Source organism: Cornus florida, unplaced genomic scaffold (assembly GCF_030987335.1).
Source record: "Cornus florida cultivar Cherokee Brave unplaced genomic scaffold, ASM3098733v1 CherokeeBrave_3.0.0_Hap2_Chr04, whole genome shotgun sequence".
NCBI classification, from domain to species: domain Eukaryota; kingdom Viridiplantae; phylum Streptophyta; class Magnoliopsida; order Cornales; family Cornaceae; genus Cornus; species Cornus florida.
In genome coordinates, this window is record NW_026775574.1 from 17,620,583 (window position 1) to 17,638,946 (window position 18,364).

Here is an 18,364-nt window from a genome sequence, read left to right on the forward strand (position 1 = left end):
TATTCCAGTGGATAATAGATAATTTACATGGGGTACTAAATGGTTTAGTCAGAGAAAAGTTTATACAATGCTGTATCAAGGTCTTATGAACCAGGATTAGGATAATGTATTTCCAAGTTCACATTTTATTCTTACTCCACAACATTCATTTTAGATCATAGGGGAGTTAAAGTGAAAATTCCTTTGCACATTGGTGAAGGTCCAAAGTCTTTCGGATTTTTGTTGGTTTGGAATAAACAGGCAGTGGTTGGCAACATTATCTCTGATTAATAGTCATGGGTGGGAATCCAATCCAGAAGCTGTTGTACTATTTTACATTAGCTAAAAGGGCTGTAAAAAATTGGAATTTTTGTAAAGTTTGGATTTATTTTTGAGGAGATTATTGGTATTAGGAAGTCCCTTGAGCAAGTGAAATTGAGTTTAGCTGAGAATCCTATGAATGATGTTTTCATTGAGGAGTAGGATATTAGACGAAAATTTGAATGTGCTAGCTCTAATCAAACAATTCTTTTGTCTCACAAGATAAGAATTAGATGGATGAAGAACAGAGACAAGTGTAGAAGGTTTTTGCATTAGCAAATTAAAGTGCATACGGCTAGAACCAATATCACTATGATTCAGGATGCGGCAGGGAATTTTATACATGATTATGGCCATATGAAAGACAATGAGGAACTTCATTTTGGCGCATGATGAAGATATTATAAAGATACGAGGAATTTAAAACGAATGAAGCTTGCTGCTCTTAAAGAAGAAGGTGGTTTGGGGGTGACAAAAGTTTTGGATATTGATTTACTTGAAAACTGTGTATTAGTTTCGAATTATTTACTGTCCAAAGATAGGATTTTGGTGGTTAGGTATAAACATTGTTCATGTTACCTAAGGAATACATCCTTTTGGCAGGTCATTCCAAAGGTTTCGGATTCTTTTATAACTGTATGTGAAAAATGTTGATGTTATTTGGGGGACTTTATGAAGATCAACTATAAGTATGTTATTCGAAAAAGGAACTGACATTAACATTTTTCTTCATCCTTGGTGTGATGGTAAAATGATGTCAATTTTTTTTTTTTTTTTTTTTTTTTTTTCACATATAGTTTTTGATCAAGAGTTTTTAGGGATTTTATTGCTGCAGGTCAACGGAAAATGGATAATATTCCAACTGATCTACATCAGTGTTTTGCATTAGGTTTTAGTGTGACTTTTTCTGATGTTGCCCAGTCTGGGCAGAGTTTGGTGTGGGATATGTCCCATGTGACCTTTGTAATATATTGTTTAGATGTAAAAAAAATTTGGTCCATTTTGGAAAAACAAAGAAAATAATGCATTTTAATTAACACATTTACATGGTTAGTTGATGAAGTACATGGTTCACCAATATTAAGCAATCTATTGTGGAATATAGCCGGTGGTGTTACGTAAGATTCTTCATTGAGAAATTCGACAGGAACTTTTGCACCCTAAAATATTTCATATAAATACTGTCAATGCACTTTTAAATATAATCAACATATTAACCAACAGTCATGAATGAACAGTAACTGCTTATATATAATATACTCGCAATAATACTCATATTCACTAACACATAGGACGGGGTTAACGGACTATCACTGCCACCGGCGTCTCCCAAAACAACGGTTTCATTTGATATCTAAAACATAGAAAATGGTAGTTTCTTCCACTCACGGGTGTTTTATGACGAAGGATATAATGTTATGAAATCTCATTTATTTTATTCGCATGTTCAAATAGTTAAACAATGAAATAGTAGTGCGTGCGATAGTAACGTATACCTGGCCTGTTGCTTTCGTTGACTTCCTCCTTTTCCCACTATTTAACTCTATGGTTGGTTTCAGCCTCTTAAATCGTCCTTTAGAGGTATCTTTAACTTTCAGGGACATGAGAATTGTTCCACTGTTGCTTTTCACCATTTTTTTCCCTTACCCCTTGCAAATTCTCTGCAAACCTATGACCACAAGTTATTTGTACTGTTCTTTTCCAATCCAGTGCTTTTTCTAATAGATTATTATATCCTTCGGGGTCGTGCGATGTAATAAAAGATATTTCAGTCAGAATATGGCAAAGCATCCTATGCTGTCGCCTAATCTCAAGTTGAGGATCCAGATTTACGTCGGTGGAAACAATTTCCTCCAACCTGCCATCTCTAGCATTTCTAGTCCACCTTTTTATTATATATCGGGAAGACAACTCATTCACAATCATGCAGTCTTTAAGGATTTTCAGACTGTGCCTGCACAAATAGCCCTCTCTTTCAAATTTACAACATGAGCATGACAATTCATCTTCAAATGTCCTACTCACAATGATGTTGCACCCCATCCTCACCAGGAACTTTATAAACATGGTGTCCATTGTTATCCAAGTCACTGCAACTAATAACAGCTTGACTCGCAAGAGCAGCTAAAAACTCCTCCTGGAAAAGCTGAAATATTGCCTTGGTGTACATCTTCCCCACTTGACGTAATATATGGCACTTTGTTTTTAGTTCCGATTGCCTCTCCACCAAGCCATACTCGGCTTCACACTCCTTGTACCGCTTGTTAGATAACAATCTGTCAAAGTGTGTAAAGAATTCTAGTAGAATAAGTTGTCTAGAAAGGTAATACTTCAATTGACCATTGAAGTTGTCACTCAATTGCGTGCTACTCATTCCTGCAGACCATTCGTGTTTGACAAATGACAGGGCCCATTTATGTCTCAAATCTAACAAAGTGGAAAACCACTTATTACTAGCAACGGCATACTCTGCAATCATTAAATCCCATTCCCTGATAAAATAATCCTCCTCCTCAATTTGGAACATTAATTTTGAGATGACATTCTTTATTCCTTTAACGCATATATATATAAATAGTATGTTCTTCTGCGCATTATTCATTAAGTGCCAAACACATAAATGATGCTTCGTCACCGATATGACCTGCACGATTAATTAACTTAATACCCGTGTTACAAACATGCAAATCTAAAAAATATGACTGAAATAAGACGATTCTTTCAGCATGAAATAATACAAGAGTGGAGATGCATGAAAGTTATTCACCTGCTTTAATGCCTTCGCTATTGCAGCGTCTTGATCTGTAATAATCGTCTTTGGCATTTTTCCGCCCATCACTTTTAAGAACGTTTCAAATAACCAGACAAACGAATCCGCTGTCTCATCATACATTAAGGCTGCTCCAAACATAACAGTCTCCCGGTGATGATTCATACCTAAGAAAATTGCAAATGGTCTGTTATCGTGTACCACTTTATACGTTGTGTCGAAACTGATAACATCTCCAAACTGGCTATAATCAATGATCATTTTACAATCTAACCAGAATATGTTCGTAATCATTTGCTCAGTATCCAGTTGCAAGGAATAGAAGAACGAAGGATCTTCACAACCACGTGTCTTAAAATAATTCACAAGCCATACCGCCTTTCCATAAAGAAACTCCTTTTGTCTTCGCGTCCTTAGATAATTTTTTAGATCCACTTTCAAGTGCCCAACTGATTCTTTGCCACCAGTCTGCCTTCCCATCAACTCATATGCATTACAAGCCGGAACTCCTGAATCCGAAACCAACTCAACATCGATGGCCTGGACTGAGGAAATTCGTCGCTGGGACGGCATCATGTGGCTGCATTAAACAATTATAAATGGATGGTTATGACTTTCTACAAATTTAGAAACTATGTACTTTGCCTTTGTCTTGTCATATCTAATAACCATTCGTGCACAGCAATTGGTTCGTGTTTCAACCCAGGGAGTCTTTCTAAATACATCTCGTTTGTTAGTCCCCTTTAAACCTTCCTTGCTACAAACTAATGCCCTTGATATAATTCTTCCATTAACTTTATTGCCATACTCCTTCAGGATGATAAAATCAATTCGACCACCATATGCATTGTAAAAATCATATGTCTCTTCCTCACTATCAAACTCCATTTTATACCTTGGTTTCCATTTAATCACCTCCGGTTATACAACAGGAACGTTTTGTCCGTTTGTTGTGTCTTGGATATTATTTACTTCACCTTCCATCTGAACACCTCAAATACAAAACCTTTTCTTACATATGCACAAAATATTAAATTAACAAAAAATTATTTTACTTCTACATCCCAAGTATGTTCCATCTCAATGACTCAAATACAAAACCTTTTCACATGTACGACCAATCAAATAAAAAACCTTTTCACGTGTATGAGAAATTAAATTTGACATATATCTCATTCACTTTATTTCTTTGCATGTATCAATCAAGTATATCTCAGACAAACGACGATAAAAATCGTCGTTGCCACAACATAACATATATGTCAAACCAACTGATGCAAATTTCACATACACTTTCTAAAAATGTTGGGATTAATATTACGCAAAATTTGGGATTTACATTACCAAACAGTTGGGATTCACCTTACGAAATAGTTAGAACTCATCTTAGGAAAAATTTGGGATGTACTTTTTCAAGAAGTTAGGATGTGATTTACGAAACCTTTGGGATTCACATTAGGAAAATTCTGGGATATACTTTACAAATACTTATGGATTTATACGTTAGAAAAATGTTATGACTCACTTTACAAAAATATTGGAATGTAGATAAGGAATAATTTGGAATGCTTTGCGATGCAATGGCAATGACCAAATATTTTCTTAACATTGTAACACTTCGAAACACTCTTTTCTGGCCAGTCATGTACCCTACAAATCCTCTCATTTTTTATCCTCACAAACAAACATTAAAACCCCTAATAACTGCATAATAAAATAGCGATCAATTCAAATTCGCCAATAATTTTCTATTTTTAGGTTTTGGGATGTACGTTAGGAAAATGTTGTGACTCACTTTATAAAAATATTGGAAGTAGATAAGGAAGAATTTGGGATGCTTGTTAGGAAAAAGTTGGGATGCAACTTAGGAAAATGTTGCGATGCAAGCCCAATGACCAAACATTTTCTTAACATTGTAACACTATGAAACACTCTTTTCCGACTAGTTATGTACCCTACAAATCCTCTCATTTTTTATCCTCACAAACAAATATTAAAACCCCTAATAATTGCACAATAAAATAGCGATTAATTCAAATTCACCAATACTTTTCTATTTTTGGGTTTCTTACCAAAATTGTGTCTATATATATTTGTTTCTGCAATTTAGTGTTTATGGAAACAAGATGATTTCCTTCAAAATCAAATCTCAAAATTATGAATCGTACCTGCTTAGGGTTGGAAATAAAGTGATTTCCTACTTCGATTTGGAAATACACTCCCACTTAGCTTTGAAAATACACTGCTGCTTCTTTTTGGAAGGAAATCAGAATCTGCAATTTCATTGCGACTAACAGAAGTGCTGCTTCTATTTGGAAACAATTTGTAGCATCCAAATTTTGGGTTGATTTACACAATAATCGCTGCTTATGGATTCTATTTGGAAAGAAATAAATTTCTAAAATGGCTTCATTCATATTTTGGGAGAGACGAAGGCTAGGGCGGGATTTTATTTGTGTTTCAAATGTCGCCTGAAATGAGGGAGGGAAGAGGAAGAAGAAATAAAGGAGGGAACAAAAAGGGTATTCTTCAATAGCATATACATATCTATATATATACACCAAAATTATGTATTCCAAAAATATATTTTTTACCCAAACATGGTTAACACTGTTCATTGACCCAAAATGGAGGAAATGAGGCACTGTGGGAGTGGAGGTGATCCTGGTCTCTCCAAAATTGACAAGATTTGGAGGGATTTGGACAGAAATGGAGCAAATTACAAAAGCAACCTTGAGAGAAGGGGTAAGCTTGGTTGAGAGAAGGGTAAAATGGTAAATTATTCATTCCTTTCTTTTCTTTTCTATCCATCTAAACAAGAATATTATCTATTCCTTTCTGTTCTCTCCTATCCATCCAAATATGAATATTATTATATCTATCATTTCCTTTCTTTTCTTTTCTTTTATAATCATTTCCTTTCTTTTCTCTCCTGTATCCAAACGAAGCCTAGAAAGAGAATTAGGCCCCCGGCCCTGGTTTGTGTCTTCCATTGTGGAGTTGTACACTTTGTTCATACTTTCTGCATGGCAACAGTAAGCTCTTCTTTCCCTTCCTAATTATATATATATACACACACACACTGTGTTTTTGGGACTGATCTTGTTAATTCTCACTACGTTTATTGTTGTTACATATCAATATTCCGATTTTATGCTATCATAAGCTATTATTAGTAAATAGTTAATTATAAGTATTAATATCAAGTTTTTAAATATTTTATTCCGTGGATCTTTACAATTTAGGTAAGACAAAAAATTTCAATAGCAGAAAAGGAGTTCATTGGATTGGGTGGTATGGGCAAAATTTACGAAGGTACGTGTTTTCTAATGCATTTTAATTTTTATATTATTGTCACATCTTAATACTAAACTTTTATTTTTTCCCTCATGTATTGGATAAACACTTCATTAATTGTTGTTTTTCATAGAATAGATAGATTAATATTTGTACCATTATAACAAGTTACTTTAATTTCATATTACAAATTATCTTAAAGTTAAAGGCATTTTTTACTTTATCCTTTAAATGAGTTCTCAAGTGTGATCAGATGGCCAAACTGCAAGCACACATCCATGTGAACAAATGTAAGAACCCCATAAACACGATAATAATTAAGCTTTTATTCATTTTTTATTAAAAAAAAAAGAAGTTATGGACACATGGTGCTTTAACATTTATACTTGAGTGCGTGAGATGTTATCAAAAGCTACAGTTACTACAGACCCATATTGAATTCGTTTAACTCTAATTTCTTTCATTTTCTTGGCTGGAATTTGATGCTTTCTTTTTTTAGTATATACAAATTAGTGGAAAAAGTTCGGTTACAAGTTTTAAATTGTGGTTTGTAGAGTTTTTTTAGATACTTAAAATGGTTCTCGGAATAGGCAAATTTTGTATTTAGTACTATTGGCTAATGAGCGTGGATGCCAGCGATATGATCATGTCAATTGGCGTTTCCGTTTATATTTCATAAAGAGAATGGGTTTAGTGAGAGATGAAGGATCTGAAGTTCAACATGCAAATCCACAAGTTATATCTTTGGCAGGTCGGTGTTAGTAGTCGGTTTTGAGATGTCTTTAGTTCCCCCTCTTCTTTGAGAGGTTTGATATATTTTTTTTGTTTTTTTTCTATTAGGGTTCATGCTAGTCTGCTGCCGGCAGATGAGGTGACGATCCAAGATCTGGCCAAAAAGATCCAGGTGAGGACAAGATAAAAAAGGAGGCGGACAAGATAAAAAGGAGGCGACCAAGATATATATGCAGATGGCCAATATTGGCAAGGATGCTTCCTGGAAATTAAGAAGCTGGGGGTTGCTGAAGCTTTGGGGTTGCTGAAACAAGCGTTGAGATTGCTACAACCTCGCTTGTCCTCTGGTTCATATGGGTATTTCTTCACGTAGGTACTCAAATATTAGAGTACATAGCTTTGCCGGTGCCCAGAGGCTCCAGTGCCGTCCACTCCTCCAGAGGCTCCAGTGGTGCCCCTCCCCCTCCGGAAGCTCCTCCTGGCAACAAATAAAAGTCTTTTTAGCTCCCGGCAATAAATCTCTTTAACTCCTTGATATCGTGGTGGTGGTGTTCTTTTGTGGTCTGAAACTGCTAAAACTGAGTTCTTTTTAATGTCTAGCAACACGCCTTTTTTTGTTAATGTGGTGTGGGTGAGTTTGCACCCTTTTTAATTCAGTTTTGTGGCCTTTTTTATTCAGTTAATGTGATGTAAACTTTCTTTTTTGGTCTGAAACTGCTGAAACTGAGTTCTTTTTAATGTCTAGCAACACGCCATTTTTTGGCATTAATGTGGTGTGGGTGAGTTTGCACCCTTTTTAATTCAGTTTTTGTGCCTGGTTTGCACCTTAATCTACATGAGTTGGCCCATCTCTTCTTGAAAATCAGATAAATACTAATTTAACTAATAAATTAAACATTTTCTGGAAACTAATCAGATAAATACAAATGATTCTTAAATTTATCATCCAATTTAGCAACAAAGGCTTGGAGCTTATTGCCAACCATCTGAATCTGCCCATTTGAAGTCGAAAATGTGAGATGTAATTCAATTAGGGCTCCAATTGTAGAACCATCGGTCAAATCATGAACAGGTGATATGTCTTGATTTAGGGTTTTATGTAACGGTTGTCTTGCAGGAAGGGTTTTGGAATCGGTATAGATTCTCACACTGTTTCTTATTTTTTCCTTCATTTATTTGCCGCTCCATATGGTAAGAGAAAGGACGACGTGTACAATTCAAACGCATTAACTAGCGACATCCTTTCTTCTCCTCTCCGTTCGTTCGGGTCAATTTGAGAAACGAAAATTATTAAAAATTGTTATGGAAGATTTCAATCATGTCAAAGGTTGTTGGCACAGAGTAGGAGAGTTTCCAGCTGGATAAGACCGATGGCCCTCTGATTAGGTTTTCTCATTTTTTTGAGACATGAATTCCAAAATTTTGTATTGGTTTTGACATTGCTTCTATTTATAAAACAAAAAAACATTAGAGATCACCGTATTTTTAGATGTTTCCTTTAGTTCACTAAAACAACATTATGGTTCTGAGGTAAATCTGACTTATTTATGACTAAAAATTATTGTGGTCCCACAAAGTGTTTAAGACGGCCCACGTTGGAATGTGTTCTTCTCTAAGTTGGTGCATGGTTGGTTCGATAGCGCTAAGGGCTCATAGGAATAACTGTTTGCACTCAAAATAACAACGAAATACCGCAAATAGTAGCATAGCTGATGGTTTGGAAATGGTGTGACTGTTCGAGTTTACTGAACTGGTGCAACCATTAGCGGTTCGGGTTGACTGAACTAGTGCCATACCAAACCCGAATCGGTACCAAGAAATTTATAAATATCCCCTTTGGCTGCAATTTTTGTTGGTTCGGTTCTCTTTTTCTCTCTTACTATATTTCTTTTGTATACATAGTTTGAGTTCGAGTGTTTGGTATAAGAGAGTAAACAGAGTTTGACAAGATGTGCTACTATGATAGAAGAAAAATCATTTCACGATTAGAGACCCTTAACACTAATTGGGGCAAATTTATATTAAGGACTGTTAACTATCTATTTATTCTAAAAACTTAAAGTATTAAAAAAGTGTAACTTAAATATATATATTATTTAATATGCATTCTCGCGTGTAGCCATCTTTTGATTAAATACGTATTAAAGATATAGGAGTTAAATACTACGTGTATATAAATTCTTCCACAAAGAGCATATCTCATTTGAGTTGTCACAATAAAGCCTTTGTGCCTTTGGCTTCAAGAAGCAAACTACACAAAAGGGGTAAGTGCAAAAAACACTCCTGTATTTTAAAAATTGTGTAAATAACACCCCTATTGTTCAAACTTCACCCCTTTAGTTTCAAAAAGTTACAAATAAGGGCTTTTTGTTAGAGGGGTAGGTAAAAATACGAAAATACCCCCCAATATTCTTTATTCAATAATAAAAAAAAATTAGAGAAGTTGAAATTACCCAAATGGACATTGACCTAAACTACATTGTTTTGGATAATGAAACAAAGCACAATTGCAAACTACGTCATTTAGTCATTCTCATTATACCATCATCCATCAACCATGCTTCATCACCACCACTGCTCACCCCCTTTCTCACTGCCAACGTCATTGTCTCATCGGCCGAGCTCATCGATCCAGCCAACATCAAACATTGAACCTGTGTATGAGGGTATGTACGTGTATATACACGACCATATAACAAAGCAGAAAGACCCAATTGGAAAATCGCAGAAAAACCAACTAGGTCGAAAGATGAAATGAGAATTAGATGTACTAGCACAAAATTGTTCTTGCAACGACGCTTCTTTAGATTTAAATCATCGTCACGAATGGTGATTGTAGCAGAATAGTTGAAGATGAGTACAATCACTGCACAATGTCCGTTGAAGCCGACGAAGCTTTGTTTGTGCATCTCCATTGAATCCGGGAAGCATTTGTCAACACTGAGTTTGGTTGCGTAACCGATGGTGGTGCTGTTGGGTTTCAATTAGGTTTTGTAGACAATTCAAAATGGTGATGGTGGTGGTGTTGGGTTCGATTAAGGCTCTGCAAGTTGTATGCGATGATGGTGATGGTTTGATTTGGGGTTCTTTTGGGTGCGATTGGGTTCATCGTGGATCCGATTGGGTGGTGATGATGGTGGTAGAAATAGTGATATATATATATATATCTTTTTGATTTTGGGAAAGAAATCCCAGCCCATACTAATACTTGCACTGATTCCCTGTCTTGTATCGTGCTTTTTTCACCCTCTGAATCAATCTGGTTCCGGGGCTTTAACCGCAACAGCCACATGGAATGATCGGATTACCAATTGTCACACGTATTTGAAAGGGCTTGATGAATTCATTCATTCAAGCCGGTAGTAAGAAGTTCCCGTTCTTGCTCTCATTTGATGCAATTCTAGATACTAACAGACTGCCTTGATCCAAGTGATATTGCCTATAATTCAAGTCCTAGTGCACTTGGGCAAGTAAGAAAATTTGTAGTCCGAAAATCTTGGAAACAAACTAAACGAAAAATGAGATTTTGATATTTGTATATATATATAGAGAGAGAGAGAGATCAGACTGCTCCAGCGATGGCTTCTTTCATCAAAATGGTGAAAGCCCAGAATCTCTTAAATCGGACAAACTGGCGAAGGTTCAGTAACCAAACCGACAAGGATTTTCAGTAACTCAACTAGCGATACGTCCATGACTCCTTCTATGTCCATCAAGCACGTGAGCTTCACTTGTATTCTTGCATATCAGACTTCAATTGTGTTCCTACATATCCGTGTGTGTGTGTGTGTGTGTGTCTATATATATATATATATATATATATATATATATATATATATAGGTTGTTCATCCTCATATTGATTATGATTTTTATACTTAAGATAATTCAGTTGATTCAAACTCAAATGCATTTTCTATTGTTCCTCAATAGAATTCATTTTAGAGAGAGAAAACAATTGATTTTAGAGAGAAGGCATTGGAGGAGAATGCTTGAAAAGGGAGAAAAATGGTAGTGCAAAAGTGTGCAAAAAAACCCTTGTATTTTCAAAGGGGTATTTTGGGTAGTGCAAAAGGATATTTTTGGTATTAAAGCTCAACTTTTGGTCACAAGCACGACACATGCCAAATTTGCTGATCAGAAGCCCTTATTTACAACTTTTTGAAATTAGAGGGGTAAAGTTTGAACAACAAGGATATTATGTGCACATTTTTAAAAATACAGGGTGTTTTTTTGCACTTACCCCCTACACAAAATGACAAGAAACATTATTGAGATCAACATTCAATCAATGCATCCGACGGCTTATATCTTTTCTCTTCTATCCTCGATCATTTCAATACTGTCATAAGACTCACTACACAGAGCACCTATGTACATTACCAGTCAAGACTGACCTCTGAGCTTTTGACTAGCAGGTGCAGAGAGTGTACTGCTAATTAAGTCTAACAACCACCCACAACTCTAGAGTGCATTTATTCACTCGAGAGTTAAAGGAATTTGCATGTCCCTCTTTAAATACAGAATCTCCCTAGCTTTTTCTCTCCATTCTAATTTAAAGACATCAATGGCTTCCATTGTAGAGTTGTCTTTCTTCAAAGGGTAAGCTCTTCTTTGCCCTGTTTATTAACTATTCTTGTTAACGCTTTCCAATTTTTCAAATATTTTACTCCTTGATTTATAGGTATTGCAAAAAATTTCTATCACAAAAAGATAGAAATAGAATGGAATGAGTAGTTTCAAAAAAAATAAAAATAAAGGTACGTTTCAAGTGCAGTTTAATTTTTCTGTTTATGTCACATCTTAATATGCAATTGTTTTTCTAATGTATTGAAAATTTTTTATATTATAATATTATTGTTGTTTTTCATTTAATTTTATAGATCAATATTTGCACCATTCTAACAACTTTAATTTCTTCTTTCAAAATCTCTTAAAGTCGTTTTAGCTTTATTGTCCTTAAAATGAGTACGTGATCCATTTAACCAAATGTGACTTTTAGTAGTTGTTTATTATTATTATTATTATTATTATTAATTATTTTGACATGAAAATTATTTATGACATCCTTTATGGACCAAATTTAACTTATTTTTTGACTTGTTTGTGCATACTTGTTAAACATACATTTCAGAATAAATTATCCATATCTTACCTATACTGTTCAATAGTAATTTTGTATAAATGAATTAATTAACAGCTGGTGTCAATAATAATAATAATGAACAGTGAGTGTTTTTTTTTTTTTTTTTTCTAGTTGGTACTCACACACTTACTTTCACTGAGGTTCGAACTCCTAACCCTCCTTTAAGAAGTAAGAGCCTAGTATCACTAAACCACTGGCTGTTGGTTGAGTAGTGAGTTTCTGATCATAACTTCTTGAGAATATAATAATGAAAATGTCGATTATCAAGAAATTATAATTTGTTTATAACCCAATCTGATAATACACTACTTCAATTGCTAAATAATGTTGTAGTTTATAATAGCCATAAAGTCAATGAAAACCATTTATAATAGCATCACTGAGCAAATTTGTGCTTGTATAAAGCAAGTATTATTATTATTTTAAAATTGAATAAAATTTATATTTGATTAAAATGATTGACATTATGAACTTAGAGTATATATTATAGAGTAGAGGGGATTGAAATTTAAGTAACTCAGCCACACATTGAATTGAATTTAGTATACTATTTTGAATTTAACTAATTTTCAGGGATATCACTCATTCTGTGTTACCTAATTTTTACAGGGAATTCAGTCATGAGAAGGAATGGACTACTTCAAAGCATGATTCGCTTTATCGTCCTATATGTGACGTATCGGCTGATATGCCACTATAGGTGCAAAATTTCTCTCTACAAAATAATTTAAAAGAAATAATGCAACTCACTCAAGATAAAATAATAAGCAATAAGAATTATTCAGAGAAAAGCGTATATTGCTCGATGATCTTTATTAGAGGTCTAGGCCTCTATTTATATACAAAAAGGTGGCGGAATTATGGTAGAACTCGCCTTGCTTATCCTCCAATTCATTCCAAATACATCATTATTTACAATTAGAGTTCTTTCCTTTTCATAATTCTTTCCATGCCAAAATTTTCTTGCATAGAGTTTTCCTTTTATGATGAATCCTTTGATTAACAAGACTCGTTCATGCTCAAATAGTTTGGACCGGATACATCTTGGGCTAGCTGAGCTTGAATAATGGGCTGGAATACTAGTGCTAGTGATCTTGGTTTAAAGGAAGACTCAATTTGGGCTCGACCAGGATTGGGCTTCTATAATTTGGTTTCATTTTCATAATTCTTTCCATGCCAAACTTTCCTTGTATAGAGTTTTCCTTCTATGATGAATCCTTTGATTAGCAGGACTCGTTCATGCTCAAATAGTTTGGACCGGATACATCTTGGGCTAGCTGAGCTTGAATAATGGGTTGGAAGACTAGTGCCAGTGATCTTGGTTTAAAGGAAGACTCAATTTGGGCTCGACCCGGATTGGGCTCTCGCAATATATCAAAGAATATAAATTTGCAATGTGATGACGTGGACGATCCTCATTGGAGGGCGATTTTTCCCTCCACACTTTGCCCCCAATTTTCTGTTTAATTGGACTACGGCTCATAATTAAAAGGAAATTGAAGTTGCACAGTTGCCTATTTTGCAAGAGGCGGTTCAAGGAGTGTTTGTTGCCATTTTGTCCCAAGAGCTTCTTCAAGACTTGCTTTTGCCTTCGCTGTGCTTACTGCGTTCTTTGCTTTGTCGTTAAACCAGGTTAGTTCTTCACCTATTTCTTTGATTTCATACCATGAGTACTTCACCCACTCACGACCATATAGAGATTGTAGACTCTAAGTCCACACCTTCGCATTCCCCTATTCTCATTAGGGTTCCTCCCTCTAGAGTTTCTGAGCCCCTTGCATTTGCAAACGACTCAGTTATTCGAATAGAGGATTCCTTACCTCAAGCTGAAGTATCAACTTCCAGGTCAGGTAGTGTTTTCACCAAAGAGAAGAAAAGGACGATTTTGTCTATTCGGCGTCTCAAGTTCACCATTGAGTCTGTAATGGAGGAATTTGAAATCCCTGAAGGGGTAGAAATTGTTGAATACCCCTCGAAGGCTGATTTCAGTTCCAGTGAGGGCGTCGGAGAGAATGAATTGATTTTATTGGTTGGGCACCTTAACGCTCTTCGATTTCCTCTTCATCCCTTCTATCACTTGGTCTTCAATAAGTTAGGCCTTGCCCCCTTTAAGTAAACCCTAAATTTCTTCGAGTAGTCTGGCACTTTTGGTTCGCCGAAGGCCAGAGAGTCTTGACTCGACTCTTGCTGACCTATTGATTACCTACACCATCTCCAGGCATGGGACCGAGCTTGGTCATTTTTATTTTACTTCCTCTCTTCAACAAAGGATATGTACGGACCTTTCTACTTTCGAGAAAAAAATGGAAAGAGAGGATGATGATTGTTAAAGGGAATTGGGCTGTGTATCAATCGGGCAAACTCCCAATCCCACGCAAATTTGGGAAGTTAGGTATAGAATGTTTTCCCTCCCTTCATGACAAGTGCTCTGGTTGCTTCCTATGTCAAGTTTTACTCTTTCGTCACACTTATGAATTTCTTGGTGTTTTTTCAGCAACCTTCCCCTCCTTTGTAGCGAAGAACGGGCTCACCTTTCTCGAAGAGCAGGTTTGGAGTGATCCCCCATATGTTGCGGAGTTGCTTTCTTCGTCCAACTTTAAAGAAATCGCCTCCAGTACTGCAGCTATTGATCTCATAGACTTGGCACTTCCTTCCTTTGATAGCTTTCTTCTAACTGACGAGGAGAAGAAAATAGCTAAGGCTCTTAAAAAGATGGCAGCTGAAGACCAGCCCCTCATAGTAATCCATTCAACTGAGCAGGAGAAGGAGACTGAAGAACCTCCTTTAAAAAAGAAAAGGCAGAACCATCCCTCAACAAGCAAGGGTAAAGGTGTTAACCCCTACAAAAGCAAAGGGAAGAAGGCTGATGAAGCTGACCCTAAGGCTGAAATTAGGGATTACATCCTAGCTGAAGCTGGAGAACCTTGAACGCCCATTTTTTCTAGAGTTGACAAGTCAATTCTCCACTTTGGAGATTCTGTAGTCATTAATCCTTCTGCTGCTTTGGCAGTAGCTCAAGGGATGTGGCTGCCCAAAGATGAAGAGATCATTAGGAACATGGGGCTGGACCAGCTGCTTCCTTTTGCCCCTGTTCGTGCTATGGAGGTTTGCACTTTGTTTCTACTTTGATATTTAATTGACTTTCTTTTCATATCACTTACGCCATTGTTGATTTTGTAGAACATGTACCATACTATGGCCCTATACGCCACAACTAAAGCTCAATCCATTTATATCCAGAAAATGGAGAAGGAGCTAGAGGTTGCTAGGAAGAAGCTTTCTCACGCCCTCTTGGACGTCAAGATGGCTTATGACGCCAGAGACGTGTATAAAAGCCAACTTGCAACCGCTAAGGTTAATGTGAAAGGGCTGGAGGCGGAAAACCTGCAGTGGAGGGATGCGGTTAATACTTGCACACTTGCCGAAAAGCAGATGCAGGAACGCTATTCTTCCTTGGTGCACTTGTCAAGTGCAAAGGCCTTTCGGTTCGGCTTTAACCAAGGCTCAAATGATAAACAGAAGGACCCTGATGCTTTTGATGCTGATATGGGGGTATCTTTCCCTTATGATGAAGGTCCGAAGGCCCAAGAAGCTAAGGTGTTATTCGCCGAGATGGTGAAGTCTCATCAAGGGGATCCTCCAGCATCAAGCTCTTTAGTTCCAGCAGCTCCAAGCCCTTCAATACCTACAGCTTCAAGCCCGACCGTGGTGGATGCTTTCAACTCTGTTCCTTTTGACCCCAAAAGGAAGTGAATCTATGTACTTGCTTTAGATTTTATTTATGCGAACAATATGTGTAATAACTTTGATATTTAATTTTTTAGAATCTGCATATTTTCTAGTACTTCAGATGTGCATATTTGTGCTGAGCAGCTTTCTTGTTCTTGAGAAAAATTTGTTTTCTCTTGGAGTTTCTGACTCCTCATAGTCCGAAGCACTTGAAGCTTCCGACTCCTCATGGTCCGAGGTAAAAACAGGGATGGTAGTAAGAAGGGAACTCCTATTACAGTCAAGCTATTAGCTTGAGATGGTTGTACCATTTAGTGATTTAACCATCAAGGGAACCCTTCTTGCCGTTGACCTTATGTAGAATAAGTATATAAATACTTGTTTTTCCTTGTATTATTTCGATGTAGGACAAACTACTTACTTGACTTAGTAAGTGTATTGATCAACTTCATGGATTTTGAGAATAAAATGTCACAGACTCTTAGTGTCTGAGGCGTGAAGTTCCTTGCCTTAAAGAAATGTTTTGATACCTTCGGACTCTTGAGATCTGAGGCATGTGTTTGACAAGTATCTTTAGACTTCTGAGGTCTGGAGTGTGACTCCTTGACCTCTACGTGTACCTTAGAAGAATCTTATTGATGCCTTTGAATTCTCAACTTTCTGGAGTATGTGCAGCATTCATGTCATCATGACCTGAGGATTTTAAAAAGGATATGCTCAAGAAAGAGGGTCACTTGATATATTGGTCTCTGATTGAGTGATTTCGCTTGAAGACCTATTTATCAAGGGGCACCTTTCTTGACGATCAATAAGTATGGGATTGCACTATATATTGCATTCATGTTTTTTATTTTTTTGAGATGTGGGATAAATTTTTTTATGGGTTGTACACTATTGGGCCAAGTATAAGGGCATGTAGGTGTGACAGCCATAAAGAATTTCTGCCTTCACTTGGGTTCAGACCTATTGACATAACTTCAGGCTTGAAGCGTCCGAGGTGGTAAGTTTCTCAGCTATGAGCCTGAGAGAAATTGTATTGTATTGGACTCTTGAGGTCCAAGGCATGTAGTTCCTCGGCTATGATCTTGAGAGGAATTGTATTGTATCAAACTCTTGAGGTCCAAGGCATGTAGTTCCTCGGCTATGAGCCTAAGAGGAATTGTATTGTATCAGACTCTTGAGGTCCAAGATATGTAGTTCCTCGGCTATGAGCCTGAAAGGAATTATATTGTATCGGACTCTTAAGGTTCAAGGCATGTAGTTCCTCGACTATGAGCCTGAAAGGAATTGTACTGTATCGGACTCTTGAGGTCCAAGGCGTGTAGTTCCTCGGCTATGAGCCTGAGAGGAATTGTACTGTATCGGACTCTTGAGGTCCAAGGCGTGTAGTTCCTCAGCTATGAGCCTGAGAGGAATTGTACTATATCGGACTCTTAAGGTCTGAGGCGTGTAGTTCCTCGGCTGTGAGCCTGAGAGGAATTGTATTGTATCAGACTCTTGAGGTCCGAGGCATGTAGTTCCTCGGCTATGAACCTGAGAGGAATTGTATTGTATCGGACTCTTGAGGTTCGAGCCATATAGTTCCTCGGCTATAAGCCTGAGAGGAATTGTATTGTATCGGACTCTTGAGGTTTGAGGCATGAGCTGGAAAAGATACCACGTATGCAGGACATGCCTAAGATTAAAAAATGATATGAGGCTACGAAAAAGAGTAACCGTGACTAAGAAGTCTCCCATGCATTTACTTGGGAGACTATCTTTCACGTAGACTCTCTTTGTGGCGACCAGACGTGGTGTGCCATAACTATATTAACTATACACCTTTGCATTTCTAGTATATGTGGGACAACAACAAAATTTGTATTTTGGGCGATAAGTCTGGATTTTAAAAAGAGGATTATTGCAAAGAATGCCCGCTGGTACTATTAATTACCAGCGGGCCCTCTTTGCAATACACTTGAATACTTTCACTGTTCTTTATATAAAGGGAAGCTAAAAGCTATACTTAACTGATGTGGGACCACAACGAAATACATGCTTTGGGCTAAATACATTAGGGCTTTGTGTCCAAAAATGATGGAAAATATTGCAAATAGTGTCCTTTGGATATATGACTTAAGTTCATGCCTTAATTTCCAATGGGCACTCATTGCAATAAATGCTCATGCTCAAGTATGCCCCTATGTAAAAGGACTTATAGAATAATAGTTTATCGATGTGGCATAAAAATACAACCAAAAAGCCAAAAACTATAGTTTCTTTTGTCTTAATATCAATAGTATGGTATATGTGTTGCCCCCTTATGACGAAAAAGAAATTAGTAATAAGTAGTATCCCACATGAATTTATTGACCAGTCGTGTATCTAACATAGTTCCACATGAGTAGTCGTA

The 18,364-nt window shown here is 36.6% G+C and overlaps 1 protein-coding gene across 1 annotated transcript; it reads right to left on the reverse strand.

The window, feature by feature from the left end:
• Nucleotides 1–2,317: 2,317 nt before the first annotated feature.
• On the reverse strand, nt 2,318–3,958 carry LOC132304791 (protein FAR1-RELATED SEQUENCE 5-like). The gene is made up of 3 exons (XM_059802510.1): nt 3,711–3,958; nt 3,068–3,650; nt 2,318–2,944 (listed from the first exon to the last, which is right to left on the reverse strand). The coding sequence occupies exons 1-3, from the start codon at nt 3,956–3,958 to the stop codon at nt 2,318–2,320; spliced, it is 1,458 nt and encodes a 485-aa protein (XP_059658493.1).
• Nucleotides 3,959–18,364: the final 14,406 nt, after the last annotated feature.